Genomic DNA, 26,183 nt, shown 5'->3' with positions numbered 1-26,183 from the left:
GCATCGGTATTCCGGAAGCTGCGCATGCGCAGGCCGGCACAGCGCTGACCGCGCATGCGCAGAGCGCTGGGAGCAGCCGGTGGTGAAGCAGCGGCGGCGGCGGCATGTGAGTAGAGGGCGGCGGCGGGACCGGGCTGGACTAGGCCGCGCCGCCTTCTCCCCGTGTTAACTTTACCGTCTTCCCGCAGGCAGGCGGCCCTGGAGATCACGGCACGCTACTGCCGTAACGAGATGGAGGAGTATGGCCGGTGCGTGGCCGCCAGCCCGGCCTCCTGGCAGCGCGACTGTCACCGTCTGCGCCTCAGCATGTCCCGCTGCGCCGCCGCGCAGTGAGTGCGGGAGGGGCGGGCCGGGCTTGGGCCTGGGGCTGTCAGGGTTGGGTCGTGTGGCTCCTGGGAGCTGAGGGCCCCCGGTTTTGTCTCGCAGCCCCATCGTGCAGCAGATCCGGCAGGACTGCGCCGAGCCCTTCGCTGCCTTCGAGCAGTGCCTGAAGGAGAACCAAGCCTCCGTCATGAACTGCAGCGACCACGTCAACGCCTTCCTGCTCTGTGCGGACCAGGTGAAGCTCTCCACGTGAGGTGAGTTGTCAGGACGCAGAACGGGGTCGCTTTCTCTCTAGGCCTGTGGTCCAGAGCTCGACAGCCACTCTCTCTGTACTGCGTCTGCTTGGGAGCTGCTCGTTTAGAATCACAGGATGGTTTGGGTTGGAAGGGACCTTAAAGGCCACCCAGTGCCACCCCCTGCCCTGGGCAGGGCCACCTCCCACCAGCCCAGGTCGCTCCAAGACCCGGCCAACCTGGCCTTGGACCCCTCCAGGGATGGGGCAGCCACAGCTTCTCTGGGCAACCTGGGCCAACGTTTCACCGCCCTCACAGCCAAGAATTTCTTCTAATATCTCCCCTAAATCTCCCCTCTTCCAGTTTAAGACCATCCCCCCTCATCCCACGGCTCCCCTCCCTGATCCAGAGTCCCTTCCCAGCTTTCCCGGAGCCCCTTTAGGGACTGGAAGGGGCTCCAAGGTCTCGCCGGAGCCTTCTCTTCTCCAGGCTGAACCCCCCCAACTCAGCCTGGCCCCACAGCAGAGGGACTCCAGCCCTCCCAGCATCTCCGGGGCCTCCTCCGGCCCCGCTCCCACAGCTCCGTGTCCTTCCCATGGCCCCGGAGCTGGAGGCAGCGCTGCAGGGGGGTCTCCCCAGAGCGGAGCAGAGGGGCAGAATCCCCCCCCTTGCTCTGCTGGGGATGCGGGGGGCTTTCTGGGCTACCAGCGCACATTGCTGGCTCATGACCAGCTTCTCATCAACTCCCTAAGTCCTTCTTCTCAGGGTGGAACAGTGCAGCCCAGAATACACGTGCGCCTGTATTTTTCTCCCACCCACCTTCCATTCCTGCCTCCGAAAAACATAGAGCACAGTCAGGAATTTTATCAAGGCTAAAGGTGTGGTAATTCATTGGCGTGGATTGTCAGGGGCTGGAAGTGGTGTGTGTGTGTGGCCGTTATGGACGCGAATGCAACAGCGAATTTCTCCAAATGGGTTCGTCCTTCTCGGTATCGGACTAAGCCAATACGTTGTGGCAAAAGGTTCTGGGATGAAATCGGCCTTGGTGAGATAAAGTCATGTTTTTTGTCGGTCTGTTAATTAGCCTGGTCATCAGTTTTGTACCGTAATTACACAGAACGGTTTTGATGGGGTAGGTCAGCTTGCAGCGCTCTGCTAAAGATCTTGTGTACATCTCTGGAGCAACGTTAAAGTAAATAACGTGTTAGTAGGCGTGTAGAAATCACCTGAATGTGACGCGCTCGCATCGCCGGATGTGGTAATCGACCGTGCCTCATAACTAGGGAGCTGTGTCTGCACGGAGCCCACCTGACGCTTTTATTTGTGCTGTTTTTTCTTTTCATAGGGGAGCCTTGGAATTAAAATTCATCCTCGGGAGCGAATGAAAAGTCTTTCTGTACTCTGGACTATCGTTCCAATGCGTGGTTGGGTTGGTTTTTCCCCTCCGAAAGATGAAGCGCAGCCCTGCGATGTGCTTCTCTTGGTTCTGGTCTCGCTACGCTTGTCTTCAGCGGGCAGCAGGACTCTGACCAGGACGTCAGAGCGTTCCTCATCCGTCGGCACTTGCGTGCTGCTAACGCTGGGTTTTGTCTGCCGAGTTGCCTCTTTATAAGTAAATAAATTACAGAACTGTGGTGAAGTGACACCAAAGGATCACCAGCAACCTCCAGATGTGCTTGAATAAGAACCGAAAGCTAAAATCAGCCCTTGCCTCTTTTTCTGCGGTCTGTATTCTTCAGCAGTTCCTTTGATAATTAAGCACCTTATTTTCCTTCGTCCCAATAAAAAAAACAAACCACTTTTCAAGATCCAAAAGCCAGTTCTGGCTTTTCCCGCTGATGATGGAAGCTGCTCTCTGAGCTGGACCAACTACAGGGACATTTCTTTGACCTTAAATGTCCCAGCTTGACCCACTTGAAAACATCCTGTGCGGCTCCCAGTTTTGGGGGTGCTGGGAGGGGTTGTAGCCCCGGGCCTTCTGCTGGTTTAGAACAGCAGAGGGAGTCTTCCCGCCGGCAGAGACGGCAGAAAAAACTGCGGACTTCAGAGCACTGCCTGCTCCATCGACACCGCAACGGAGCTCTTCCCGTGCAGGGGTGTCGGGGGGCACCTCCGTTGTTCTTACACGGGGGAAGAAAGAGCCCAGCTCTAAGGAGAGGTTGTTTCTGGGCTGTAACTAGTGGAAACAAAAATTAAAACAATGTGAGAAACAGTGGATGGTCTAACAAGGAGCGGGATTAAGACCTGGGGCTCGTGAGATGTGTGAGCACTTGTGTGCAGGGAGAGTTTCGGGGCGCTGTGAGCCAGGTCTGCCCCGGGATGCCGTGTCGGAGGATCACTGTTTAATGTGATATCTCTTCAATGGGGCTGAGAATCTCTCCCAGCAGAAGTTTAAACCTTGGAAAGTCCTTCGGGACTTGCGAGACCGGGTCTGAGGAAGGAGAAATAAGTTTTTAGGACCTAATTGTACAAATGCAGCTTCAGAGGAACGGCTTTGCTGCTGTCCAGAGTAGGAACTTGGTCTTCCAGGAGAGTTGCAGGGAACTGTAGAGCAAAAATTTCCAGAAGAGTTACAGGGAGCCATAAACCAAAGTTTTCCAGAAGTGTGCAAGGAGCGGATGACACGCAGAAACTCGTGTATGGCACCGTCAGAGTCTTTCTCTGAAAGCACAGCACAGCTTTGCTGTGTTCACGAGGGGGTTTTTTTGGACCTCTAAGAGAGGGTGAGGCATCGACCGGGAAACTTGGCTTTGACCTGGTTCCCAGGGGTTCATACCCCCTTCCTGGGACACATCAATCCTTACCCGTGTTTTCAGCCAGGCGTTAAGTCCAAGCGTTCGCCTTTGAGCCTCTGGTGCTTGGCAAACATCGCTTGGCATTTTCCAGTTGGGCAGAGTTTTAACTCCTTTGGGGGAGAGGGACGGCAGATTTCGGTTGGTCTGTTCCAGCTTCTAGCAGAGCCCGAATCACAAAGCTGGCTGTCAGCGTCGCCGTTGGCTGTCTCACAGCGGTGCCTGCATTTCAGCAGTGATGGGAACGTAGGAAGATGCTGAAGTCGTGTCTAAAAACATACACGCTTTGCAGAAAGCTCTTTTGTTTCCTTTTGTCACACGCCGCGCGTTTGAAATGTAAAGGGAGAAAAGTTGGGAGAAAAAGGTGACGGCAGCTTTGCTTCAAAATGAACGTAGAGAGGGGGCAAGCGCTACCAGAAAAGGAGGAAAAAAAAAATAAATCTATTTTTAGTGAGTCTTTTGAGTTTTATTTATACCAGGCAGCACCCCATTAAGTCAGAAATGTCGGTGGCGTGAATAGCTTTATTAAAGATGCCGTTATACAGGAGCGAAGGTGCTTTACATGTTGTTGACATTGTATTGAAATGTCAGCCTGTCAGCAGAAAAGCCGTTTTTCATTACGTTTAAGGTGCGCTGGGCCCCCTCTTAAGCCCAGTTATGCTTCCTCCTTCTCGGGAGCCTGAGCCACTCTATTATTACTTGCTCGAACGCGTTAACTGCTGAGCTGCCAGGCACTTGCTGTTGTCGTCCGCGAGCCAGACCCTCGCGGGGTTCAGTGAACACGTTACTATGGAGAGGGGGGGAGAGGGAGATGCCGCTCCACCCCGTTTCCGTGTTTAATCGAGGAGAGAAACGCTTTTGGAGAGATGCGTTAGTGAGGCAGCTGCGAGTTTTATTCGGAATAAAGAATGCCCTCGTGCGTCTTTCCCTGCGCGTGTGAATTGAGTGTAAAATAACTGCACGTAGTGGAGAAGGACGGAGCCTTCCCGTGGAGGGAGGTATTGTGGTGATGGTCACTACCTGAAATTGTTGCCTTCCTCAGTTTAACCAGCTCCCTCGGAAAAGTTTCCTCATCAAATCAACTCGTAGCCCTGGCAAATTTGGCAGATTCCTTTGTGAAAAGTGAAAAGAATACCAACGATTTTCTTTCCGGCAAGGGGATGTGCCGGGGAATAACTAGAAGACAGGGAGCGTTCTCTTGCTTTCCTCTTAGCCTCGCAGGAATTTATATACCTGCAGTACTACGTGATTAATCAGTTTAATTCTCAATTAGGCAGAGGGGCCTCAGACTTCTTTAAGAGGGAGCGGGAGTTTTGCAGCTCTCCCTTCTTTCTAACTGCACGGGCCACCTGCTCTTGCCGGTCGCTGGAATAAAATTGGAGCAGGAATTACAGCTGAGAAGCATAAGGGAAGGGCTGCTGTGGATCTGACTGGCTTGGCTGCGTGGTAGCAGCTGGAAATAAGGCAAAGCCACGTACAGAGGGTGGGAAAACATCCCCGGGAGTGTCGGGAAAAGCCGTTCTTTGCAAATCCAGCTGTTGTTGTTTTGGTTCTGTCACTGGAAACGTTAAAAGCTCGAAGGAGCCTGGGTTGCTCCAGTGCCTTTTCACAAGGTGTAAACAGGGAGACCTCTGAAAACCTGAGAATTAAACAAGAATTAGGGACCTAGGAAGTGTTCCCTTCATTTCTTCTACCACAGGATTATGACAGCGTCTTGTACCTCGTAGTTTGATTAGGACGGGATCATGGAAGCAAGTGCAGGGAGCTGCTAGGACAATTACAGGCATAAAGCTAAACCAGGGAAAAAAGTCCTCGGGGCAGTCAGTCAAACTGGTAGGTTCAGCTTTATCTCCAAAGGCCGCAAAGAGATTCAGCTACATTAATAATTAAGCGAATAAGCCCGTCTTTCCCAGAGTGGAAGACTCGGGGCGGGGGAAGAAAGATTGAGAGCAGGATTCGGATAGATTGGTCCCCTCACATCCTCTCAAACACAAACCAGAGCAGAAATAAACGCCGAAGCCCCGCAGTCCCGCGGAGAAGAACCCAAAGGAGCAAGGTCTAAGATGGTTGAGAACTGTGGAGGAAGCAGTGCCAGACCGCTGGGGGCCTTCTCCCTCGGGGGGTTAATTGTTGTAAAGGATCCTTCATTCACACCGGTCTCTTTGTGTCACCGTCGTCCCGTTTCCCGTCCTCTGGCGTGGGCTTTGCCGTTCTCTGCTTGGTTTCCATCTCCTGGTTCTGTGTTTTCCTCCACTTTTAATTGTTCTCCGCTCAAACGTGCATTTTGGCCGGTGGGTAAGCAAACTGGATGTCATTTTTCTTTTTTCCCTGTTTTAACTTACCCACTGTCTGTCTGTGTGGCCCCGGGAGCTAGTCCTGACATGTTCCGTGTCTCCGTTTACTCATCTCTGAAATAAATAACACCTACTGGGCTGGGGAGTAATGAGGGATAATTCATTAATGCATGCAAGGAGTTCAGAGGGCCTTAACTAAGAGAAACCCAAGGACCATTAGGTTCGTTAATTCTCTGCTTTGTTTTTCCTCCATTTCTTCTTGGTTTAGGTCTCTCAGAATGTGAAGTTAAGTGTGTCAAGGCTTTTTTCAGCCCGTTGCTTTAACTCCTGTTGATGTCACTTCTCCTTTCAAGTGGAACTTTAAAACCAATAAGGTAAATTACACATGATGCTAGAATGAGGAACTAACAAAAACATCTCTTTAATTTTTCATCCAGAAAATACTCTCGTTTTACACTCTGCTTCTCTTACTTAAAGGAACCATAAATCAGCGTGTTCCTTTGGTGTTTGCAGTCACGGGGAGAGATTTAGTGCTGCTGGCAAGCCCCGGGTCTGAAACGGGCAACTGTCGAGGGCAGAGAGCTGTGCGGAGCCACATTCCATTCGCACACGCGTTTGCTTTCCTTGGCTGTTGTCCAGGTGACTTTTTTTTAATTTTTTTTTATTTTTTTTTTCATTTGGGAGTCACTCGTGAGCACGGGGCAATGGCGTGGGCAGAGGAGGGGGGCGTTTTTCATGCCCTTGGTCAGTCTGTCGCCTCGACTGGCTTTTATTCGCCTTTGTTCTCCTTGTCTGCAAAAGATGGGAGAGAAACGCGCACGGGGCGCTTCGGAGAGCGGTGGACGTTCCCAAACCCTCTGCAGCAATTAGGTTGGCGCGTCACAGCCGCGCACCTGCACCTCCCTGCGCTGTGGGAGCGGTTGTTCGGTCCCTTCGCCGTGCAGAGCGAAAAGGGGAAAGCCAAAAAAGCGTGGATGTTGCCCAAGGTGCCTGTGATTCCGTTCTTGGCTCTGCTGCAGAGCGAGCTTAGCCTCTTCCTGCTGGTTCCTCTGGAATACACATTCCCCGAGTCCTACGACAGCCGTGAGACACAATTCCCTGCTGTCCGTAGGTGCTGTGGGATGCACGTTGGTACCCCGAGGCTGCCAGAGGGTCAGATCCCTTCTGCATCCGCACACGGAGCTACTTCTGCCTCTTAATGCTCGCAGCACTCCTCACGCCGTCTCCCTCTCCTCTCTTGTCAAGACGACTTCCAGCTGCAAGAGGCGGTTGGGAGTAGATTCACCTGCGGCCACTGAGCTCCCGTACCCGGCTGTTGATGCGAAAAGCAGCTCCGTCCTTTGAAAAGAAGAAGCGGCAGGACGCGTTGGGCCGGCCCGACGGCTCTGGGGCTGGTGTCCGCCTTTCCGATTTCTGCTCATTTGAGGCAGAATCAGGCCTCAAAATTGGAGGGTACCTGCAAACCTAACCGGTGCTCGTTCCCTTCCTTAGCTCTAGGGTCTGAATCTCATCACCGGCTCTTGTATTCGAACTCCCTCGTCACCACCGGACTCCTTTGCACCATAGAATCATTTAGGTTGGAAAAGACCCTTGGGATCATCGAGTCCAACCAAGTCCACCAGGTCTAGCCCAGCTCTTCACCATATTTCTTTGTTCACGTGGGGATCCTAGTTCCTCCTGCAACTAATTAGCTCCCGCTACGGAGTTTCCCGACTCCATCAAGGTACGAACAGCCGCCAACACTAGTCGCTCCTTTGCTCCGGGATACCTCGTCCCTGGGAAAGGTGACGGATTCCTGGGAAAATCCAACCTTCGGGGGACCGCAGGGAGCCGGCAGACTGCTCATGCATGCAGTTTGTCTGACGGGGCTGAGGCAAGCTTCGCATTTCCAGCACTTCAGTTTGCTTTTTTTTTTTTTCCTTTTATTTTCAAATGTACATGCAAAAAAAAAAAGAAAACAAACCCCCCAAAAAAACCCCCAAACCCAAACCATCGGCACATCACAGCACTAGATCACAAGGACAACAGGGGTGGGGTGTCAGTGGGTGAAGCTGGCTCTGGTATTTGGGAGAAACATCAATTTGCACATAGTTCACCGTAACATTCTCTTAAAACTTAATCTAAACTGAGAGCGTCTCTAGTGCAAGAGCCTCTAAAAGTAACATACAGCTCGAGGAAGTGGTTTTTTTTCATTTCTTAGGGGTGGACGGCCACACAACAAAGGTGGAAGTCACCCAACGGCAGCAGCTTGGTCTAGAACTTGTCTATCTGGGCAAACACACATCCTAAATAGCTGTTTCTGCAAAAGGCTCCCCCTTTTCCTTCGTAAAAAGAAATGTCAAAGTGTCCGTAAAGTATGTACGCGACTGCCTTTTGGGGAGAGGCGTTGTCTGATACTGAGAGCAAAGGGAAGTCCAGCTACGGAACCTGGCACCGTCAACCCAAGGGGAGGTGACCGCGCGTCAGCACGTGTCGCCTTCGCACAGCTTTGTCAGAGGGGAAGCGACGGCGGAGCGACCTGTGTCCGGGCGGGGGTTCTGCTGCGCGCCGTGCTTTGTGTCGCTTCTCTGTCAGTAGTCGAGAAGGTGAAAAAGTCCTGCTGAAAAGCAAACCGCTTCAGGCCCGCGTCTCCTTCCATCCCCAAATCCAGGATTGTGTAGTTCCTGGGAATCTCCCTCCGTAACTGCAGGCGACAAAAATTAGCCGTTTTCTTTTCGTTTTTCATCGTGGTGGTGTGTGTGTGGGGGGGTGTTACACACCTGTAAAATGAGACTGAGAAGCCCGCGAAGGCTTTAGAAGTAAAACACCACACACAGAAAGATCAGTCAGCCAGGTTCTCCGGCAGCGCCGTTAAGCTCGGAGCTCTGGAGATCTGAGATGTAAAACTAAAGTCATTATTTCCTTTCGGAGTTGTCCGCCAGTCGTTGCGTTCAAATAAGACGAGGGAAGGTTCGTTCTGGAGGACCGTAGCCCTTCAGCGTGGATGCTGTAAGCAGGCTCATGGGAAAACCTGACCTTTCTAGGAATACCGGCTGTCCTTCACGGATATAAAGAACCAAATCCCAGACTTTGGGTCCTAGGCAGGAGAAAAAAGAATTTCCCTTTGGTAATAATTCAGACTTGCGTTTCTCTGCTCTCTCTCTCTGTCTTGCCCTTTTTGTGGGTACACATATTAGCACCCACCGGCTTCTTTTAACTCGCCCGCCTCCTGGCGTGCCGACGGGTAGAAAAATGGATTATTCCTTTCAATCCGCAGCGGAGATGTGCTTTTCTCTTGGCTGAGTCCTGGTGTCACCCCTGGCTTGCCCTGGAAGGGGAAAAACCAAAGGTGGCCTCTTGGGAGTGAAGCGATTTGGCAGGGACGCGGTGCGGGATAACGAAATCCGGTTTCTTTCCCTCCTCGCTTGGCGGTGGGACGCGAGGGGCCGGGTGCGATGGCCTTCCATGAACTGGGAGCAGCTCGGGCAGGGTGGGAAAATCCCTCTGCGGCCAGACCTACAGAGGAAGGGCTTCCCAGCGGGAATATTTTGAGAGAGTAAAAGCATTTCGCTTCGCTGCTTTAAGAAAAAAAAAAAAGAAACAGAAATTCGTGTGGCTGGCAGCTGTGATTTTGTGAGAAGCGGTGTTCGTTCCATCCATAAAGGGAGCCAAACCGCCCCGTCAGACAGACGTAAAGGCGATAGAGGGCTCGCGGTGGGTGTGTTACGCTTCTCTTGGCATCCTTCGACGTGACGGAGGATAAATATTCTGGTGTTTCTCGAGGCAGATAGCCAAGCGTAGCCGTTTCAGTCAGGGGCCAAATTTCTGAAATGTCAAACGTTAAGAAACTGTCCAGGGCCAACTGATCGCCAGGAAATCTTGGAAGCGGCAGCGACATCCTTTCGAGAGGTCTCGGGACCTGGCGTTTTACTGTGGAAGATTCACCTTGTCCCACGAAGCCGGCGTCTGGATTGGGGAATGAGGCGAAAGAGCCCAGCGAGCAGCTCGGCTGCAACCACGACTTAAATAAACGGAATTCTTGCGGGAAGGGCACCTCCTGCTTCTAGGGGCGGCTCTGGTTAGCTTGGCCAGTCTTTGTTTGCAGGACATAACGCTCAAAAGCTTAAACACTGGACAAACTGCTAAAGTTACAGCTAAACGACATCGTACCATCGATCTACTCGTGGCTAGGAAAAAGGAGAGAGGCGATGCAAAGTCCTTCGGGCTGTGAAGGGTCTCCGTGGATTGGCGGATCTAGTCGCCTCCTCCGTTGTGCAGTGCTCAAGGAATGTCTTTGAAGGTCTCAGTTGTGTTTCTTCCCCCTCACCCTCCTTCTGAATTTGAAGCAGCAGCCATCCGAGATACTCGCGAAGGGTTGGGAGCTTTTTTATGGTCAGGAGGTGAAGTAGGAGCTCTGCATGGAGTAGAGTCGGTCAATGGGGTTGCCCACGCGGGCTTGGAGGAGGTTGGCTTCGGCCGTTGACAGCAGGCAGTCTCCCAGGTGGCTGATGCTGTCACTGTCCATGTCGTGAAAAACTCCTTCTGAGTCTAGAAGAGGAAGGAAAAGGAAAGAGATGAGCGTGGAGGCGGCATGAGCAAAAGGGGGACAGCGGGGCCGCGTTTCACCTGGAGCCACGGTCACCCTGAGCGGGTCTGAGGTGAGCCCCACACGCAGGACCAGCTTTAGGCAAAACTCTTTCCTCCCTCGCCCAAACGTTTCATCTCGGATGGAGGGTAAGACCCCGGCCTCGCTCCCCGGCCCCCAGCAGAGGCTCTGGCCTCACCAAACAGCTGAGAAAGGCTCAGCGCGAAGTCCGAGCCCTGGGAAGCGCTCGCTGCTGCTGGCTTTTGTCCCAGCAGAGCTGGCTTTTCGTCGCTTGGACCGCTACGCGCGGCTTCGCCGCAGAGACGGGACAATCTCCCCCACCGCTCTCCTACCGTAGGGGTGCAGATGGTCTCCTGGCAGCTGGGGGGGCGTCAGCCCTTGTCTGTACAAGTCTGTGCTGTAGCCGTTCTGATCCAGGGGCAGCAGCTGCTGCTGGGGGATCCGGGGGTAGGGGACCATGAGCCCATCCAGGCCGTGAACGCTTGCGCCGTCTAAAGACACAACCAGCGGGACAAGGTGAAACGAAGGGCGCGCAGAACACCGTCGTGATAACGTTCTTTACGTCGCTGCAGCAATGTTTGGTGGTCTGACTCCGGACCAGCACCGCAGGGTGCTGGGCTCCGTGCCTACGTGCCAAAAAACCCCATCGTCTTCTACAAAGAGGAGATAACGTGCTGCATCACGAGTACCATCCTGGGTTGAGCGACACAGGACTAACTCCTCTTGTAATGCTTGGGAGAACTCCACTTTTGGAAGACTCTAGTCTTCTGGTGGAAATATTTAGTTTTTAGCCAGCTCTGGGATGTGGGCTTCAAGGTCTCGGCGTTTTCGAGCCTTGCCAGGTAGGGGGACGAGGAGGAACAAGACCCGGACATTTGACCCGAGCTGCCAACAGGATTATTTTATACCACGAATGTCACGTTATATAGAAATTAGAAAGTTCGCGGAGGAGTTTTTCCTGCCATCCTGAGAACTCCTCGCCCCGGCGCCGGAGCCCTGAGCCCTTCCCTTCCTCCCGAAGCCGCAGCGCTGGCAGTGTCCCACATTTGCCATCCCCTTCTGGGAGCGCCCGGCTTCCTCCTGCTGGAATGGGCTGAGTGTAATCCTTGTATACCGTATATTAGTATCGGGATTAATACTCGTCCTTTATTATTATTGTTAATTATTTAGTCTTATCCTATTAAATCTATTTATATTTCAACCCTTGTGTTTCCTCGTTTTCCCAGATTCTCCTTCCCAGTTGGGGAGGGGTCATGGGGCGGATAGAATGGTTGTCTAAGTGACAATCATTTGTGTTGGTTTTGGTTTGGTTTTGGTTTTGGGGTGTGTGTGTGTATGGTTGGACTCGACGATCTCAAAGGCCCTTTCCAACCGTGAAGATTCTATGATTCTCTGACAATAAATTGTTACGGGTTTTCTCAAAGCATAACAAATGCCCGCGCGCCTTGCTGAACATCACCTACTCATCCCACAGCAATTCCCTTGCAACCTGCCGGCTCTTTTCGCTCGTCCCTTCCTGCGCGCGTTCTCTCGCCAAACGCCTCCGGGTCAATCCCCTCCTGCACCCCCCGGCGCCGTCACCGCGCGGGGTGGCCCCTCACCTTCGCTGTCGTCGTTGCTCTGCCGGCTGTTGCGACCGGTCCCTCTCCCGCTCCCTAAGCGAGGGTTGCCCAGCTGGTCTTGCTCCTGCTGTTGCTGCTGCTGCTGTTGTTGCCTGCGAGCGATCTTCTTCATCTGCAAGGAGACGGAGACCCGGGATTTGAGGTTCTGACTGAGAGCGGAGGAGAGCGGGTTGCGTTCAACACGACAGCGGACCCCGCTTTTCCGAGAGCCTTTCCGAGAGACCTAGCGCTGCCACGGTGTAACCCTGCTCGGGCTCCTCTACATTCTGCAAAATTAGAAACGTTCCGACTTCTAGAAGGAAGAAGTGGGAAATCCTTCGAGTGTCTTTATAGCAAGGGGGGAAAAAGCAAGTAGAGTAATAAAAAAAAAACAAAAAAAAAAACAACGTGAAAAATGTTAAGCCCCGCAAACATCTATAATTAATGAATTTTTGCATTTCTCTTTAAGCTTTCGCTACTACTAGATACGTGTTGTAGGACTAGGCGGACCTGTGGATGGTCTTGTGTAGCTGTTCTTCTAAGAACTTTCTCTTTTTCTAAGCTATTTGACATTTCCTTTTAATAGAACAAGCGCGTTTGGTACCCCACGGGTACGCAGCACCCAGCTGTGGTGCGGGAACCGTCACTCACCTTGGCTCTTTGGTTCTGGAACCAGACCTGTACCACCCGCACGGTCAAGCCCGTCTCAGCTGCCAGGGTCTCTCTTACCTGTCCACAAAACCCGGAGAGCTCAATCAGAACTTAACTTGTACTTAAAAGGCTCCGAGCCAGCAGCTGTGCCGAGTGGCCTCTTTATACCTTTCTGCAAGGTTTCGAGGAAACCTCGAAGGAGGCCTTGAACGCCCGACGCTGCTGGGTGGTGAGGATGGTGCGCGGGCGCTTGGAGCGCTTGTGGTCTTTGCTCTCCTCGCTGCCTTTGCCGTGCGAGTGGCTGCCGTCTTCGTCCTCGCTTTTCACTGCAAGGGGAGAGGAGCAGCGGTGATTCAGCAGGGAGTGGCCTTTCTGGGCCATCTCCCAGGGCAAAGGATTCAGAGTTTTGCTCCTTCCGAGGCGCGATTCAGAGCAGAAGCGTGGAACGGAGCCAGCAAAGCTCGTGGACTGAGCTGTGGCTCAGGGCAACACTGTCGATTCGGAGACAGAACTGATGGGCCACCTTGGCCTCGGCTCATCCATCCTGTAATGTCTCAGAGCAGCCCACCCAAACCTCTCTGGATCAGCCAAGTAGATCTCAGCAGCCTGGTACCCCCTTGGCTGCCTATCACCAAGGCAAAAAGATGCTACAACCTCCACCTACCTCCATCTCCTCCCTCTGAAACCTTCCCTAGAGTTAATTACCAGGTGGTACCTGCCCCCTACAAGGTTCACCCTGGTTTCCCCACCCTCAGCACCGTTCCAGCCCCTCACCGGACTCGGTGGGTGCCGGGCTGATAGCGCTCAGCATCTCCTTCTCCTTCTCGTAGTCGCTGCGACACAGCAGCTGCCCCTCCTTGAGCACGAACTCGTCTCCCCGCTGCAGGCGCCGCTCACACTCGCAGCAGTAGAAGCAGTGGACGTGGTAGACGTTCTCCAACACCCGCATGATGAGCTCGGAGGGGGCGATGGCCTTCAAGCAGCTGCTGCACTTGGTCTGGAAGAGCCTGCAAAGAAGGTCCCAGTGGTTAGACACTTGGACAAGGGAGATCAGCCCTGGGTTGGGGCTTGGGAAGCCGAGGGAAGAAGTGGGTGGATGTTTGAAACTGTGGCAGCCCATCCCAGCAAGGAACGTACATCCCAAGGGTGTTTTGGGGCTTTCTTGACACTCCTGTAGCACCAGGGAGGAAGAAGAACTTGCCCGGTCCAACAGGACAGAGGTCTATGGCCCCTCTTCCTCCCTAGGGCTATTCGCTGCCGGGCTTTGTTAGGTCCCTCCTACTGAGAGGACTTTATGGACCCCTCCAGGAGCGTCCCCAAGGGCCTGGAGGGGCTTTACGCAGGGAGTCCCAGCGGGGAGGCTGTTTGTGCCCCACACCGTGTCCGGCGAGAGAAATAAACAACCGCTGAGCACCCCGCGTACCGAGCAGATGGTTCTGATGAAGTAATTTGGGATCTAAACAAATGTGAGCGGTGGTGGCTGCCGGCTGACAGCTTCTATTTAGCCACTTGACAAGAGAAAGTAATAAAATAGGGATTAATTAGGCTGTTGTTTAAACACACAGGATCTTCCCCACCAGCAGGGAACTCATAAACTGGGATTGAGAACAAGACTGGGTTAATCCTCCTGGCAAACTCTGTGGAGCAGGATGAAGAGGCTTACGGGGGTGGGCTCATCCCTTCCAAATACCACCATGGATTTGTGCTGTGCGGTGGCTTTCGGCTGAAGTGTCTGGGACATTCCAACTGGAATGGTGTGGGATTTCTCGCTCCTTTGTGTGAGTGTGTTTGCGTGCCTGTTCCTCTCTCCCTCCCTGTCTCTCTTCCTCTCCCCCTTCTTGTCTTTCTGTAAGTCGCGCTTGAAAAATAATAATCGATTGGGGGTTGAAAAAGCTGGGAGTAAAGAGCAGCCTTTTAACCACAACCTCTCACTGCCTTAACGAAGGAGCAAACTGGAAGCGTGTTCCGGGCACAGTCCCAGCCCAAATCTGAGCCGAGTCCAAATTTCTAACACCAACATCCTTCTGTTACAGCAGAAAAAGAATAAAAAAGACCCAACCATAGAGCCAATCCGCGATCACGGCTATCCGGGATCAGTCAGGAACACGTGAGATGTTATTAAACATGAAGTTTTTAGCGTTCCCGGACTTTTAGCCCAGATGAAAGCTAACGGTGCTGCAGTCTCACCCCGTGCTCGTTGCAACCCGGAGGATCTCGCCCAGGGATTCCCACCTCGCGCCAGTTCGCCGGTGGGGGGTGCACAGCGAAGACCAGCCAGTCACCGTCTGGAGGCTCCCAGCGAAGGAGGATCTGTCCCCATCCCGTTTGGAAGACATTCCAGAGACTAACTAACTACCTCTTCATTCCTTATTTCCAATTTGACTCTTCCTTTATTCCGTGCCCAGCGACTAGACTTTGTCGATACAGATAAAGACTTCGTCACGTCTTTATCTTCTTGAGAACCACTTAGAATTAGTTCTGCCCGTTGTGGGTGATGAAACTATTCTTCTTCCCAGCTTTCTGTCCCTTATCCTTCCAACAACTGGTTTAAAAGTGAGTACCGACTTTTTTTTTTTTTTGCATCTGGGATGGGAGAAATACTGTCCCCAAAGAAAGATCGGCCTTGGCTTCGCTCCGTGCCATCGCGTAGCTGAGTCTAGTGACACAAGTATCATTTGACTTTGAGACAAGCTGTCCCCAAGCTCCCGTCGGCTCTTGCCATGTTTTTTGGAGACAGATTTGCTCCTGTAGCGCCCCCAGGACGAGCTGGTTCTGCCCCACAGCCCTGAATCCCGGGACAGATGCATTTAAGAGCATAGACCTGACAAACAGCACCTTTCCTTCGACATTGAAGTGTTCAGCCTGACTTGACTCCAAGTGAGGAACAGGATAGTTTAGGAAAACACTGACGGAAAACTCCCTCTCCCGTTCCACACTTGTGTTTGCTTAATTATTTTTTATCCATACAGATACTGGAGCGTTCCCTGGGTCCTTTCCTATTTCCAGCCTCAGTGATATCACTGGTTCCTGGAGGAAAACATCCAGAACATCGCTTAGCCAAGGCAGGTGGAGGAGAGCTTGGAGCATGATGTGCTTCTAACTGCGGGCAGGCTGGTAGCAAGAGGGACGGAGGAGAACGAGGAAAGGTGACAACAGATGTCAGAGCTGGGAAAGGAGACCTATTCACCCGCAAGGCACCCGGCCGGTTCCTCCTGCTACCGTCGGGACGAGGCACTTAGCAAGCCTGCCTTAAAGATGCTGTCATGTGCCAGATTTCCATGAAAAGGGCTTTTTTTTTTTTTTTTAAAATTTTTTTTTTTTTTTTGCAGCTATCAGGTGAGGGAAGCACCGTTACTGCGGCGTAACTCAATAACGCTTTTGGCATCGCAAGGCTCGCGCCCTCCCATCTCCCAGCTAAGCCCCGAAAACAAATCCGCTCTGCTTTGTACTAATTGAAGAAAACATTCAGCAAGCAGCTCATAAACACGGTGTCAGCTCGCATTACACAAAATTAAAATTCTCAGCCCCTCCAACACCAGGAATTCCTAAAGAGGCTGGTTTTAATATTGCCTGAATCCGTTTAAGTCAAGGTAATATTGTTTAGGTTGCCATAGGAACAAAATACATCTCCGTTGCTGGCAGTGGGTTACGAGGAGGCTTGGGAGACCGTGGCTACACCACGTCTAGAAGCGGCCGCCTGCAGAAACTACGCGGAGGGACAGGCCGAAAAATAAGCACCTTCCCAGGTTCCTAATGAAAAGTGCATTGAGGAAGAGGAGAGACACGAGCAGGATCTCTGCGTGCTCCCGGAGGAGAGAAGAGCCTTGGCAGCAGCAGGACCGTGTCTAAGGGCCCGTAACTCACAAAAACTATATCCCGCTTCTTCTGGAAGGACCTTTATGCTCCATAAGTCCCATCGTCCATGTTCCTCCACTTCTGTTTTGACCAAGTCTCCCCATGTCCTTACTCAACACCCTCGTTTCCTCAGAATCCCGGCCCAGATTGATTTCTGTTCAAGATTTATTTTTTTCTGTTCAAGACGGGACTTTGAGCAACCTGGTCTGGTGGGAGGTGTCCCTGCCCAGGGCAGGGGGTTGGAACTAGATGATCTCTAAGGTCCTTTCCAACCCAAGGTCCTCCATCTGGGTCGGGGCAATCCCAAGCACCGATAGAGGCTGGGCAGCGACTGGCTGGAGAGCAACCCTGAAGAAGAAAAGGACTTGGGGGTGCCGGTGGACGAGAGGCTCCACGTGAGCCGTCAGCGTGCGCTAGCAGCCCAGAAAGCCCATCGTATCCTGGGCTGCATCGGGAGAAACGTGGCCAGCAGGTCGAGGGAGGTGATTCTCCCCCTCTGCTCCGCTCTCGTGAGACCCCACCTGGAGCACCACGTCCGGTTCTGGAGCTCCTTCTACAAGAGAGACACGGACGTGCTGGAACGTGTCCAGAGAAGGGCCCCGAGGATGATCAGAGGGCTGGAGCACCTCTCCTGTGAGGACAGACTGAGAGAGTTGGGGTTGTTCACTCTGGAGAAAAGAAGGCTCCGAGGAGACCTTAGAGTGGCCTTCCAGGATCTTCAGGGGGCCGACAAGAAAGCCGGGGAGGGACTTTTTAGGATGTCGGGTCATGGTAGGACTGGAGGGAATGGATTAAAACTAGAGCTGGGTCGATTCAGACTGGACGTTGGGAAGAAGTTTTTCACCTTGAGGGTGGTGAGACAGTGGCCCAGGTTGCCCGGAGAGGTGGTGGAAGCCCCATCCCTGGAGGTGTCCAAGGCCAGGCTGGACGGGGCTCTGAGCAACCTGCTCTAGTGGGAGGTGTCCCTGCCTAGGGCAGGGGGGGTTGGAACTAGATGATCTTTAATGTCCCTTCCAACCCTGGCAATTCGATGATTCTATGATAAACCATTCTGTGATTCTATGACTCTCTGATTTCCTTACAGGAGCTGTGGTAAGGCCCTCAACTTTTATTCCTGCGAACCATCCGGCAAGTAGAGGCAGGTACGTCTCCCACGTCCTTCTTACCAGCTTGCCTCAAATTAATTACCTTTGCAAACGATAGAGTTTAATTTTCCTGCCAGGGGAGGGCTCGCCTTGATGGAAAAAGTGTCAGTGGCAGGAAGGCAGATGGGCTCGTAAGTGGGAGCGTCTTTGGGAATTGCAAAAGTGGCAGCTATGGAGCAGGTGGGACGGTTTCTCACAGGTCGGCATCGTGAGAGAGGCTGGGGGCTACAGGGACAGCTTTTGGCAGCCGGTTCTTCACGCTGGTGGCCACTCAAGGCAAGAGGAGCGGCGCTAGCGGGCAGAAGAGCAGCCTGGCCCTTGCCAGAGGGCAAGCACGTCTGTACTGTTTGCCAACTCGGAGACGTCACCCAAGCAAGGATGAAGATACAGGGTATCTTAAAGAGCTTTGATGCTGGGCTGGAGGCCAAACTCACTGGTTGCCCACTGCTCCTCCTGCCAGGAGGCGTTTGAGGCCAGCTCTGGGGCCACGCGGTTGGCAGGAGAACGTGCAGCAATGCCTCGAAAATCCCAACGCTATTTCTCTACTTAAATGCCCGGACATTACGGCAACGCACAACATCTTCTTGGAGCTTGCTGAAATCTTGGTCCCAAGAGCATCCCAGGATGACAGAACGGCCAGGGTTGGAAAGGACCTTTGGAGATCACCTCGTCCAACCCCCTGCCAAAGCAGGGTCACCCAGAGCAGGTTGGACAGGAACGTGGTCCTATATGTTTGGAATATCTCTGGAGAAGGAGACTCCACAGGCGCTCTGGGCAGCCTGTTCCAGTGCTCCGTCGCCCTCAGAGTAAAGAAGTTTTTCCTCGTGTTAAGATGGAATTTTCCGCGTGCCAGCTTGGCGCCCGTTGCCCCTTGTCCTGTCGCTGGGCGCCACTGGAAAGGGTCTGGCCCCGTCCTCTGGCCACCCGCCCTGGCGATATTGATGAGCATTGATGAGATCCCCTCTCAGCCTTCTCTTCTCCCGCAGCAAGGAGTTACACACTCTGTGAAAACCGATTCCGTTATTTCATTCCCTCACCCCACCTACACCTTCACTGTCTCTTTTTTTTTTTTAACGCGAACGGTTTGCTTTTAATAACGAACCAGCTGGGGAGGGCCCAGCACGTAAGTTCCCCACCACCACCACCACCACCACCTCTGAGAAGTTCAGTAAAGTTGAAAGTGTGGAGCAGCGGGAAGAGGAATCGCAGCAAAGCCCCCCACCGCCACCACCACCCCGTGCGCCTGCCTGGCTTTAGCACATGGCTGAGGAGCTCTGAGACCTTTCCACGCCTTTTCAAGATGTTTGTGGACTTCATTTCCCAGATGTTAGTCCTGGTAAAACATCCCAACGCCGAACTCTCTGTCTTATCCTTGCGGAACATCCCTGTGGCGGCTCAGGACGGCTCCGGAGGAGAAGCGTCAGCCCAACTCCCAGCTCTCCAGATGGGGATGAGCTGAGCGGCGAGTTCTTTGAGAACCTCTCTGACCCGCCACGGCACAGCGAAGATGCTGACCCAGGCCTGGGAAGGGTAATTTGGGGGGCATACGATTGTCTCAGCGGGATTAAAAGGTGTTAATGAAGCAAGGAATAAGCTGGGAGGCCTGCGCTTCATGAAACCAGCTTATTTAGTTAGGGTTTAGTCAAAATGAAGCGGTCCGGGCTTAAGCGAGGTCTGTTTACTTAACACTGAGCTGCAAAATCCATTGTAGCCGTCTGAAATATTGAAGTGGAACTTTTAAAGCCTCTTCCCAGATTGCGGGCTGGGGGCTCGGGGCATGACGGGGAAGGGGACACACGAGGGCAACGGGGAGGCAGCGGCAACACAATACGCTCTTTCATTCCCTACCGCAACAGCCATTGCCCCCAGCTCAGCGATACAGAGCGGCACCGGGGGATTAAGGGGAAAAAATCGCCTTCTGCTGAATTTCTGACTTCTTCCAGCAACGTTTGGGTCGGGGAGAGAAAGAGTAATTTGGGGACAACAGTTACTTTTGCTCTCCATTCCCTCCAATGCTCTTTGTGGGTTCCGTGAATAGATTTACCCCCGGAAAGGAACTTTCTGATTGCGTAATTATGTCATTGCGCCTCTTGTCAGAAACGGCCACGGCTCAACCGTACTCAGACCTCCTCGAATGTGAGCGCGTACGCCAGAAAAGAAGTCATAGCTTCCCAAAGCCAAACTCCCTGCTGCATGCAAAGTTCACCAAGGAGAGGAAGAAAACCCCCCAAATTTAAAATAACGGGTCTTCGTCATTTCACTTAAACCTTTCACTAAGAGGCAGGAGACAGAGAGGAGCCACCATCGCACTGTTGCTGTTGCATCTTCGCAGTCGCACGGAGGGAATCGTAGAACCGTAGGGTTGGAAGGGCCCTCTGGAGATCATCTCCTCCAACCCCCTCCAGAGCAGGGTCACCCAGAGCAGGCGGCACAGGAACGCGTCCGGGCGGGTTTGGGATGTCTCCACAGACGGAGACTCCCCCACCTCTCTGGGCAGCCTGTGCCAGGGCTCTGCCACCCGCAAAGTCAAGAAGTTCCTCCTCGTGTTTAGGTGGAACTTCCCATGCTCACGTTTGTGCCCGTTACCCCTTGTCCTGTCCCCGGGCACCACTGAGAAGAGCCTGGCCCCATCCTCCTCACACCCACCCTTTAAGATCCCCCCTCAGCCGTCTTTTTTCCAGACAAAAAGCCCCAAATCCCTCGGCCTTTCTTCAGCAGAGAGACGTTCCCGTCCCCTCAGCATCTCGATAGCCCTTTGCTGTCCCCTCTCCAGCAGCTCCCTGTCCCTCTTGAATGACCTGACCTTTTCTATCCATCGCTGGAAATATTACTTAGAAGGATGCGGACAGCACCTGGGTCGTGTAAAACAGAAGGATTTGGGGCCGGGGCGTGCGGCAAAGAGATCTCCCCGGAGTCTGGCACCTAGCAGCGCGAGCAGCATTTGATGTAACCGCGCTTGGTTCTACAAAAGAACCAAAACCAACCCGCGTCTCCTCAGCGTGGTCCTGCTTGAGCGGACCCTGTAAACGCCCTTGGCATCCACCCAGGAGGTACGAGGTGTTAACGAGCTCCGCTCCCCGGCCTTGATTCTGTTCATGTCAGCGATGAAAACTGACGCTGGGAGGGGGGAAAAAAATAAAAAAAAAAAACGAAAACCAAACCAAACAACACCCAACCGCCGCCGAAAACCTAAACCGCAAGCGAAACAGGGAAGCAAAACACCACCAGAGAGGTTCCCGGAGCCAGAGAGATTCATAAATATTAAAGTGACACGAGTGAAATGCTACTGAAAGATTTAATACTGTGCTGCCGCTCTGTCCCTCAAGGGGTTAAACCCCCCACTGCGAGGATATTACTGCCAGCACGGTGGCACTGAGCCATCACCATATAATCTGATGAACTCTTTTATTAAATTTCACAGGCCTGTCTTCTTTATTAAAATCTCCCAGAATTCATAGGGCGCCTGTCATATCACTGCTGAATGCTAACAAAAAATGTGGGTTGGTTTTTTTTGGGGGGTTTTTTCACACCCCCCCTTCCCCCCCCCCCAACTCTCCTTCTCCCCAACCCCTTTTCCCTGGGATCGCGCTGCCGGCGAGCGCGGCTGCGGTCAGGGGGACGCGCGGCGCCGCTGGCTAAAAGGGCGGTGGGAAAAGGGGGCCGCGGGCTTTTTCGAGCGCCTTTCCCCACTCCAAACCATCCCCCTCCGCAGGCAGAGCGGGGAAATTGGGTCCTAAAAGTGAGTTTTACCTGTTTTCTCTACCCGCAGGTGGCTTTCTGTGCTGGAGGGGCGGCTCGTAACACGCAGCCCTTCCCCAAACCCCGCCGTCCCCCGCTCTCCCGCGGTGACAGGGCCACCCTTGCCAGGTACGGTGGCTCTCCACAGCAGCCAGCGTTAACCGCTGCTTCCGAGGAGGAAAATGAACAGATTCCCTTCCAAACCCACCCGAGAACAGCGGGACGACGGCGGTACGTGCACCTTGAGCCGTTCCCTTCGCTTTGAGCTGCTAACACCCCGTTTTAACATCCCGGCCGCCTTCCGCTCGCGGCCCCGCAAGAGCTCTCCTAAACTGGAAATACTCTCCGTCGCCGGGGCAGCGGGGTGGAGGGGGATTCAGCTTCTGCAGGAGCTTTTTTTGCAGAGGCAAAAATGTTCCTGCCCTGCTTTAATCCCGCATCGGGCTGTCTGGGAGCTGTGGGAAGGTGGGATTCAGCTGTTGAATCTCTACAGGCCTGCCCTGGGCTGGAACTGGGCTAACAGCTTGAGGTTTACGTTCTTTAGACTACACTCTAAATGCCTTTTTTTGTTAATATTTCCAACAGGAGACCGTGGGAGTCCTACCCTGAGCCGCCTGCGGGACGCGCAGAGCTGCAGCGAGCAGGCACGGCGTTTTGTTTCTCCGTGGCCCGCGCGAAGTTTCCCGCTGTAATTCCGAAGCTTTTTGCGGGGTCCTGCACTTGGTACTTTTTAAAAGATATTCTTCAAGCTGTCCGGATCAAGAGAGCAAAGCCTCTTGCCAGGGCAGGATGAAGGAAGGTGGGTCCTATCCTGAACCGTCCACCTCTGCCTGTCCCTTCCCAGGGAACGGCGTTACCCTTTTGTTTTTTTCTAATTTCTCTTCCAAGCGCAGGGAGCCGGTGTGGCGCCTTGGCGAGCTGCCCCGCGTTCGGACTCAAGCTCCACACCGAGCTCTCGGGAAGCTCCAACCCCTGGTTCGGAAAAAAAAAATTAAAAAAAGGGAACCGCATCTCTTATTTACGGGGCTTCTCCCTCTTCGGAGAGATGAAGTTTCTGGTCCTCCGTCGCCCAGACAGCGCCTTTCCGCTGTCCCCTGCGACGGGAACCGTCAGCTCCTTTCTCTCTCCTCTTGCTTTCCGCTCCACAAAAGCTCGCTTCGGGTCCGCGGGTTTAAAGTGAAGGAGTTATCAATTCCTATTGATTTTGTCCTGCCTTATTGCGCGGCTCCGGGAAGCCTCCGCGTCTCCATTAGTATGCCTGGCAGGAGAAGGGTGCCTTCGCTTAGTAGCTAGGGGTGATATTACCCATCCAGATAGTATCCCAACTCAATATCCTGTTTCTCCGTTTCTCATTTCCTGTTTGCAGGTCTGAATGCTGGCGTTGTCGCAGCGAGACGGAGCGGGGCGGGGGGAGAAGGCAGGGAGAAAAGGGAGCCAGCAGGACAGTGCGTGCAGGGGGGGGGAAGCAGTGGGGGAAGCGAGGGGGAGGGAGGTAGAAGGGCCGCAGACACTTTTATTACAGATTTAATAATGACAAAAGAACATCATTAAACATTCATTAGAATTATTTAATTAAATTTTACTTTGGCGGGGGGCGGGGGGGGTGAAAGAAGAGATTAGATATGATGTAAAAAGCAATATTGATTGAGAAAAGAACAAGCTCGGGAGATGTGATTTAAATTAAACTCTGCGCTCTCTTTTCTCTCTGTTTTAAAGGAGGGAGGGGGGTGCGCGGTGGCACAGGGGACGATTCGGTAGCACGGGGCAGCGTGGCCCGGCAGGGCCGGTGCCGGCCACCGGGAATGACGTTTAGCCCACCCCAACGTGGTCACCGCAACCAACTGTCCTGGCAAAACGCCTCCGGTGCCTCCCGAGGGTTTCAGAGCTCCGCACCCTGGGGCTGAGTCGGGCATCGCCGGGTGATAAGGTGGAGATATATGATTGGCAGTATAGGAACGGCTCTAATTAGCGATATAGAAACGGATCTAATTAGCGATACAGAAACTATAGTCCCTGTCCGTGCCCTGCTGGACTTGTCGTGTAGCCCCTCTCCGTCCTTCCCTTTGCAGATTAGGAATAACGGAGCATCCCCACTGCAAGGGCCGGGAATAAATATCCTCCTTTTAAAAGCAAGACTCATTTTAGAAAGAATTAAAATGCTCATCCAAAACAACCCCGGCCCAAGAGGTGGCCGGGACAGTATTTTGGCAAAAAGCTAAGTCTGCGTTAAGGATCGAGAAGAGAAAAGGCGCGTTTCTGCTAACGGCGACTTTAGGAAAAAGAAAAATTGAATATAAAGTTGCCTTGATGAGTGATCAAGCGCGCCAAGCTGAGGCCTCTGAATCCCTCTGTGCCGATGCTCTTAAGGCAGACACCAGCGGAAGGTAATCCAGATTTTTAAAATCTAAAGAGATTTTTTTAAACGGGGAAAGCCGTTAAGCTGTCGCACGATAGGAACCCACCGGCGCAACTGGCTGAGTAACAAGGGGGGGAGATCACCCCGTTACAGCCTGGTTTGGGACGGAGCGGGTAGGAATAAAGAGAAGGGAAGTTAAAAGTCGCCAAAAAAGGCAGCCAAAGCCTCAGGGACCAGGTCACAAACAGCAGCGTGGACCCTCCGACTCCACAGAGCCCGTTGGACGCCAGCGGACTGCCACCCAAAAAGTAGCTGCGGTGGCGTTACTGCCCTTCCAAGGCTAACTGGGGTGACTGGTTTGAGCCCGGATTCAGCAGGCAGGTTCCGCGTCGGCACAGCCGAGCCCAGGCCGCGTGGTCGCGCGCGAGCTCGTTAACCGGGTGCAGCGCTGCCGGGCTGCTCGTTTTCCCTCCTTACCCCGTGGCCCTAAATTTACCGTAGCGCTGGAAGTGAATTACACCGTTTTTGGGGATTAACGGAACCAGTTTCAAAGCATAGCGGTCATTAAACTTGTGCTTTTTTGTTTTCTTTTCTTTTTTTTTTTTCTTTTTTTACAGGCCAAGCTTCTTTCTAGCTTCACCTTTCTCCCGCCGCCAGCAAAACCATATCCAGGAATCAGGAAAGGGATTTGGGACGATGCTGCTTTTTTCCGTGCAAGCCTGACCGGCTCCGATATTACCGCGACCGCATCGGCAAGACCTCAATAATGGGAAAAAAGCCCCTGTGCGAGCAAAGATGTGTGAAGCTGCCACCAAGATAGTTAGGATAAACTGTAATTAACCACGTTTAAGCTTAATTGCATTAAGGGGGAGAGATGAAAGCTGGAAGCAGATTATGGATCCGGTTTATAATTCAATTTGTGCACCAGCTAGGAAAGAAGGGGCCACATTCTCCAGCAGCGTGTTAGCAACGCGGGAGGCGTGGAGCTACCCGGGCTGCGGAGACGATGGCTGAGCAGAAACAGCCGAGGAGAGGGAGGATTGGGAAGCAGGAGGCAGGAAGATACCTTGGGAGAAAGGAGGGAGAAAGAGCCACTTCCCTCCTCCCAGAGGACGGGCTGGAGGCTCTGGTTTTCGGGGCTCTGTCTGACACCGACACTCGTCCGACAGCTGCCCCCCGTGTTTCTGTAGCGCCTGGTTTCACACAGGCTTCTCGAAGAAGGAGGCGGAGGGCGAAGAAGCTGGATGATGGGTCGTACGTGCTACGCCTGCGGCGTTAGGCAGGTTTAGAAATAAGCGCGGTGTGGTAAGGCAGGAACATCTCTGCGTTTCGTAAATCGCTTCCCCTTCGATCCTTGCCGTCGGTCCCACCAGCCGCGGGCTCTCCGCAAGCTTTTTGCTGAGACCGAGTGCCTGTAAATACCTTTGAGCCCATCCTTTCTAAACCTCTGCCTGTTAGAAGAGAGAAGAACGGGGTCTGGGCTCCCTTTGCCGTGCTCCGGGAATCCCCTAGTAGCCTGGGAAGAAAACTGGTTTCTTAAAGCGTGAGCAGCTCAGGGCTCGCCGTTGGCCGTCGTCGGGATGTTTGTGCCGCATGGGGAACGGCTCCTGCCTGCTGTTTCCAGCGCCGCAGCCCCTGGCACTGCTGGAAACTGGCTCTCAGGAGTTTATTTCTGGCACCTTTGCCTTCGCGGCTGCCCTCTGGTGGTCCCTGGGTCCGGACTGAGAGAGATGCTGCTGCGTCCAGAAGCAGGAGAAGGGTCCAGCCTCCAACAACCCTTCAGCGCCTTCGAAACCGTCCGTCTGCAGCCCAGAGCCCTTGCCGGTGTGCCGCTTTAGGAGCTGGTGTTGGGAAAACGAACGGAGCAGCGCGGCGGCTTTCCCACAAACCAACCGCAGCGCTCGGCGCGTGCGCGATAACGTCCAGACCCCCCCCCCGCCCCCGACCACGCTGCTCGTACCTGCTGCGAGGGACAAGAATTACTCCAGGGAAACGGATGCCGGGATGAGAACAGGCGGAGTTCTAACCCCGCTCCTCGCCCAGGCAGCCCGTCTCTCCGGGTAGGAACCCACAAACCCGGCTGCGCTGGGTCTAAACCCAATTAATCTCAGGGAAATAGGGCCAGGCACATTGTCAGAACACAGCCGGGTACCGTCTCCCCTGCAAACCCTCGCCCTTACAGCCACCGCCGACCCCAGCCGAACTTCCCCTTCTCCTTCCCCAGCCCAGCGAGCCGTGGCCCAAGCCCGGAGCCGGCTCGGGGAGCTCCGCGAGCGAGACCGCCAGGCTGCAAGCCCGGGAAGGTAGAGCCGCCGCACGTCTATCGGCGCCACGGTAATTAGCTCGGCCCTGACGAAGAGGTTGTCCAACCCCGGGGCCGCTCTGGGACTGCTTGCCCGCTGGACCGTGTCCACCTCCCCCAAACCCAGGTGGCAGCATCTTTTGTGCCCATAAAATCACCTGCAGCCCGAAAGGGATAAGCAACGTCTTTCACTGGAAGTGCCGAAGATCCAAACCCTTTACAACCACTCGATTGTTAAGGTACATCTGCGTCCTCCGGTTGGAGGGAGCCAATACCTTGAATTATAACTGTTTACTTTGATATCTAA

At 53.5% G+C, this 26,183-nt stretch overlaps 2 protein-coding genes across 3 annotated transcripts in view; one reads left to right on the top strand and one right to left on the bottom strand.

The window, feature by feature from the left end:
• Positions 1-20: 20 nt before the first annotated feature.
• Positions 21-26,183, top strand: CHCHD5 (coiled-coil-helix-coiled-coil-helix domain containing 5). 2 transcript variants are annotated; one of them, XR_012584598.1, is made up of 7 exons: positions 21-106; positions 189-329; positions 427-578; positions 17,420-17,477; positions 21,250-21,449; positions 21,804-22,017; positions 24,192-26,183. XR_012584598.1 is itself a non-coding variant. In XM_074567004.1 (4 exons), coding segments are annotated over exons 1-3 (294 nt in total). In that variant the 5' UTR covers positions 22-104; the 3' UTR covers position 578; positions 1,903-11,429. The 2 variants fall into 2 exon arrangements, 1 of the variants encoding a protein (XP_074423105.1); XM_074567004.1 differs by lacking the exons at positions 17,420-17,477; positions 21,250-21,449; positions 21,804-22,017; positions 24,192-26,183 and adding an exon at positions 1,903-11,429 and having other exon boundaries at positions 22-106.
• LOC141734821 (LIM homeobox transcription factor 1-alpha-like) overlaps positions 9,886-26,183 on the bottom strand; it is a 28,289-nt gene continuing 11,991 nt past the window's right edge. Inside the window, exons 3-8 of the mRNA XM_074567003.1 lie at positions 13,255-13,487; positions 12,649-12,806; positions 12,481-12,558; positions 11,830-11,962; positions 10,561-10,719; positions 9,886-10,170 (exon numbers count right to left, since the gene is read on the bottom strand). Coding sequence (XP_074423104.1) covers positions 10,016-10,170; positions 10,561-10,719; positions 11,830-11,962; positions 12,481-12,558; positions 12,649-12,806; positions 13,255-13,487 — 916 coding nt within the window. The 3' untranslated portion in view covers positions 9,886-10,015. The remainder of the gene's footprint in view (positions 10,171-10,560; positions 10,720-11,829; positions 11,963-12,480; positions 12,559-12,648; positions 12,807-13,254; positions 13,488-26,183) is intronic.

Source organism: Larus michahellis, chromosome 25 (assembly GCF_964199755.1).
Source record: "Larus michahellis chromosome 25, bLarMic1.1, whole genome shotgun sequence".
In the NCBI taxonomy this organism is placed as follows: domain Eukaryota; kingdom Metazoa; phylum Chordata; class Aves; order Charadriiformes; family Laridae; genus Larus; species Larus michahellis.
Note: the sequence above shows the minus strand (reverse complement) of the source record. Positions and strands in the feature narration are given on the sequence as shown.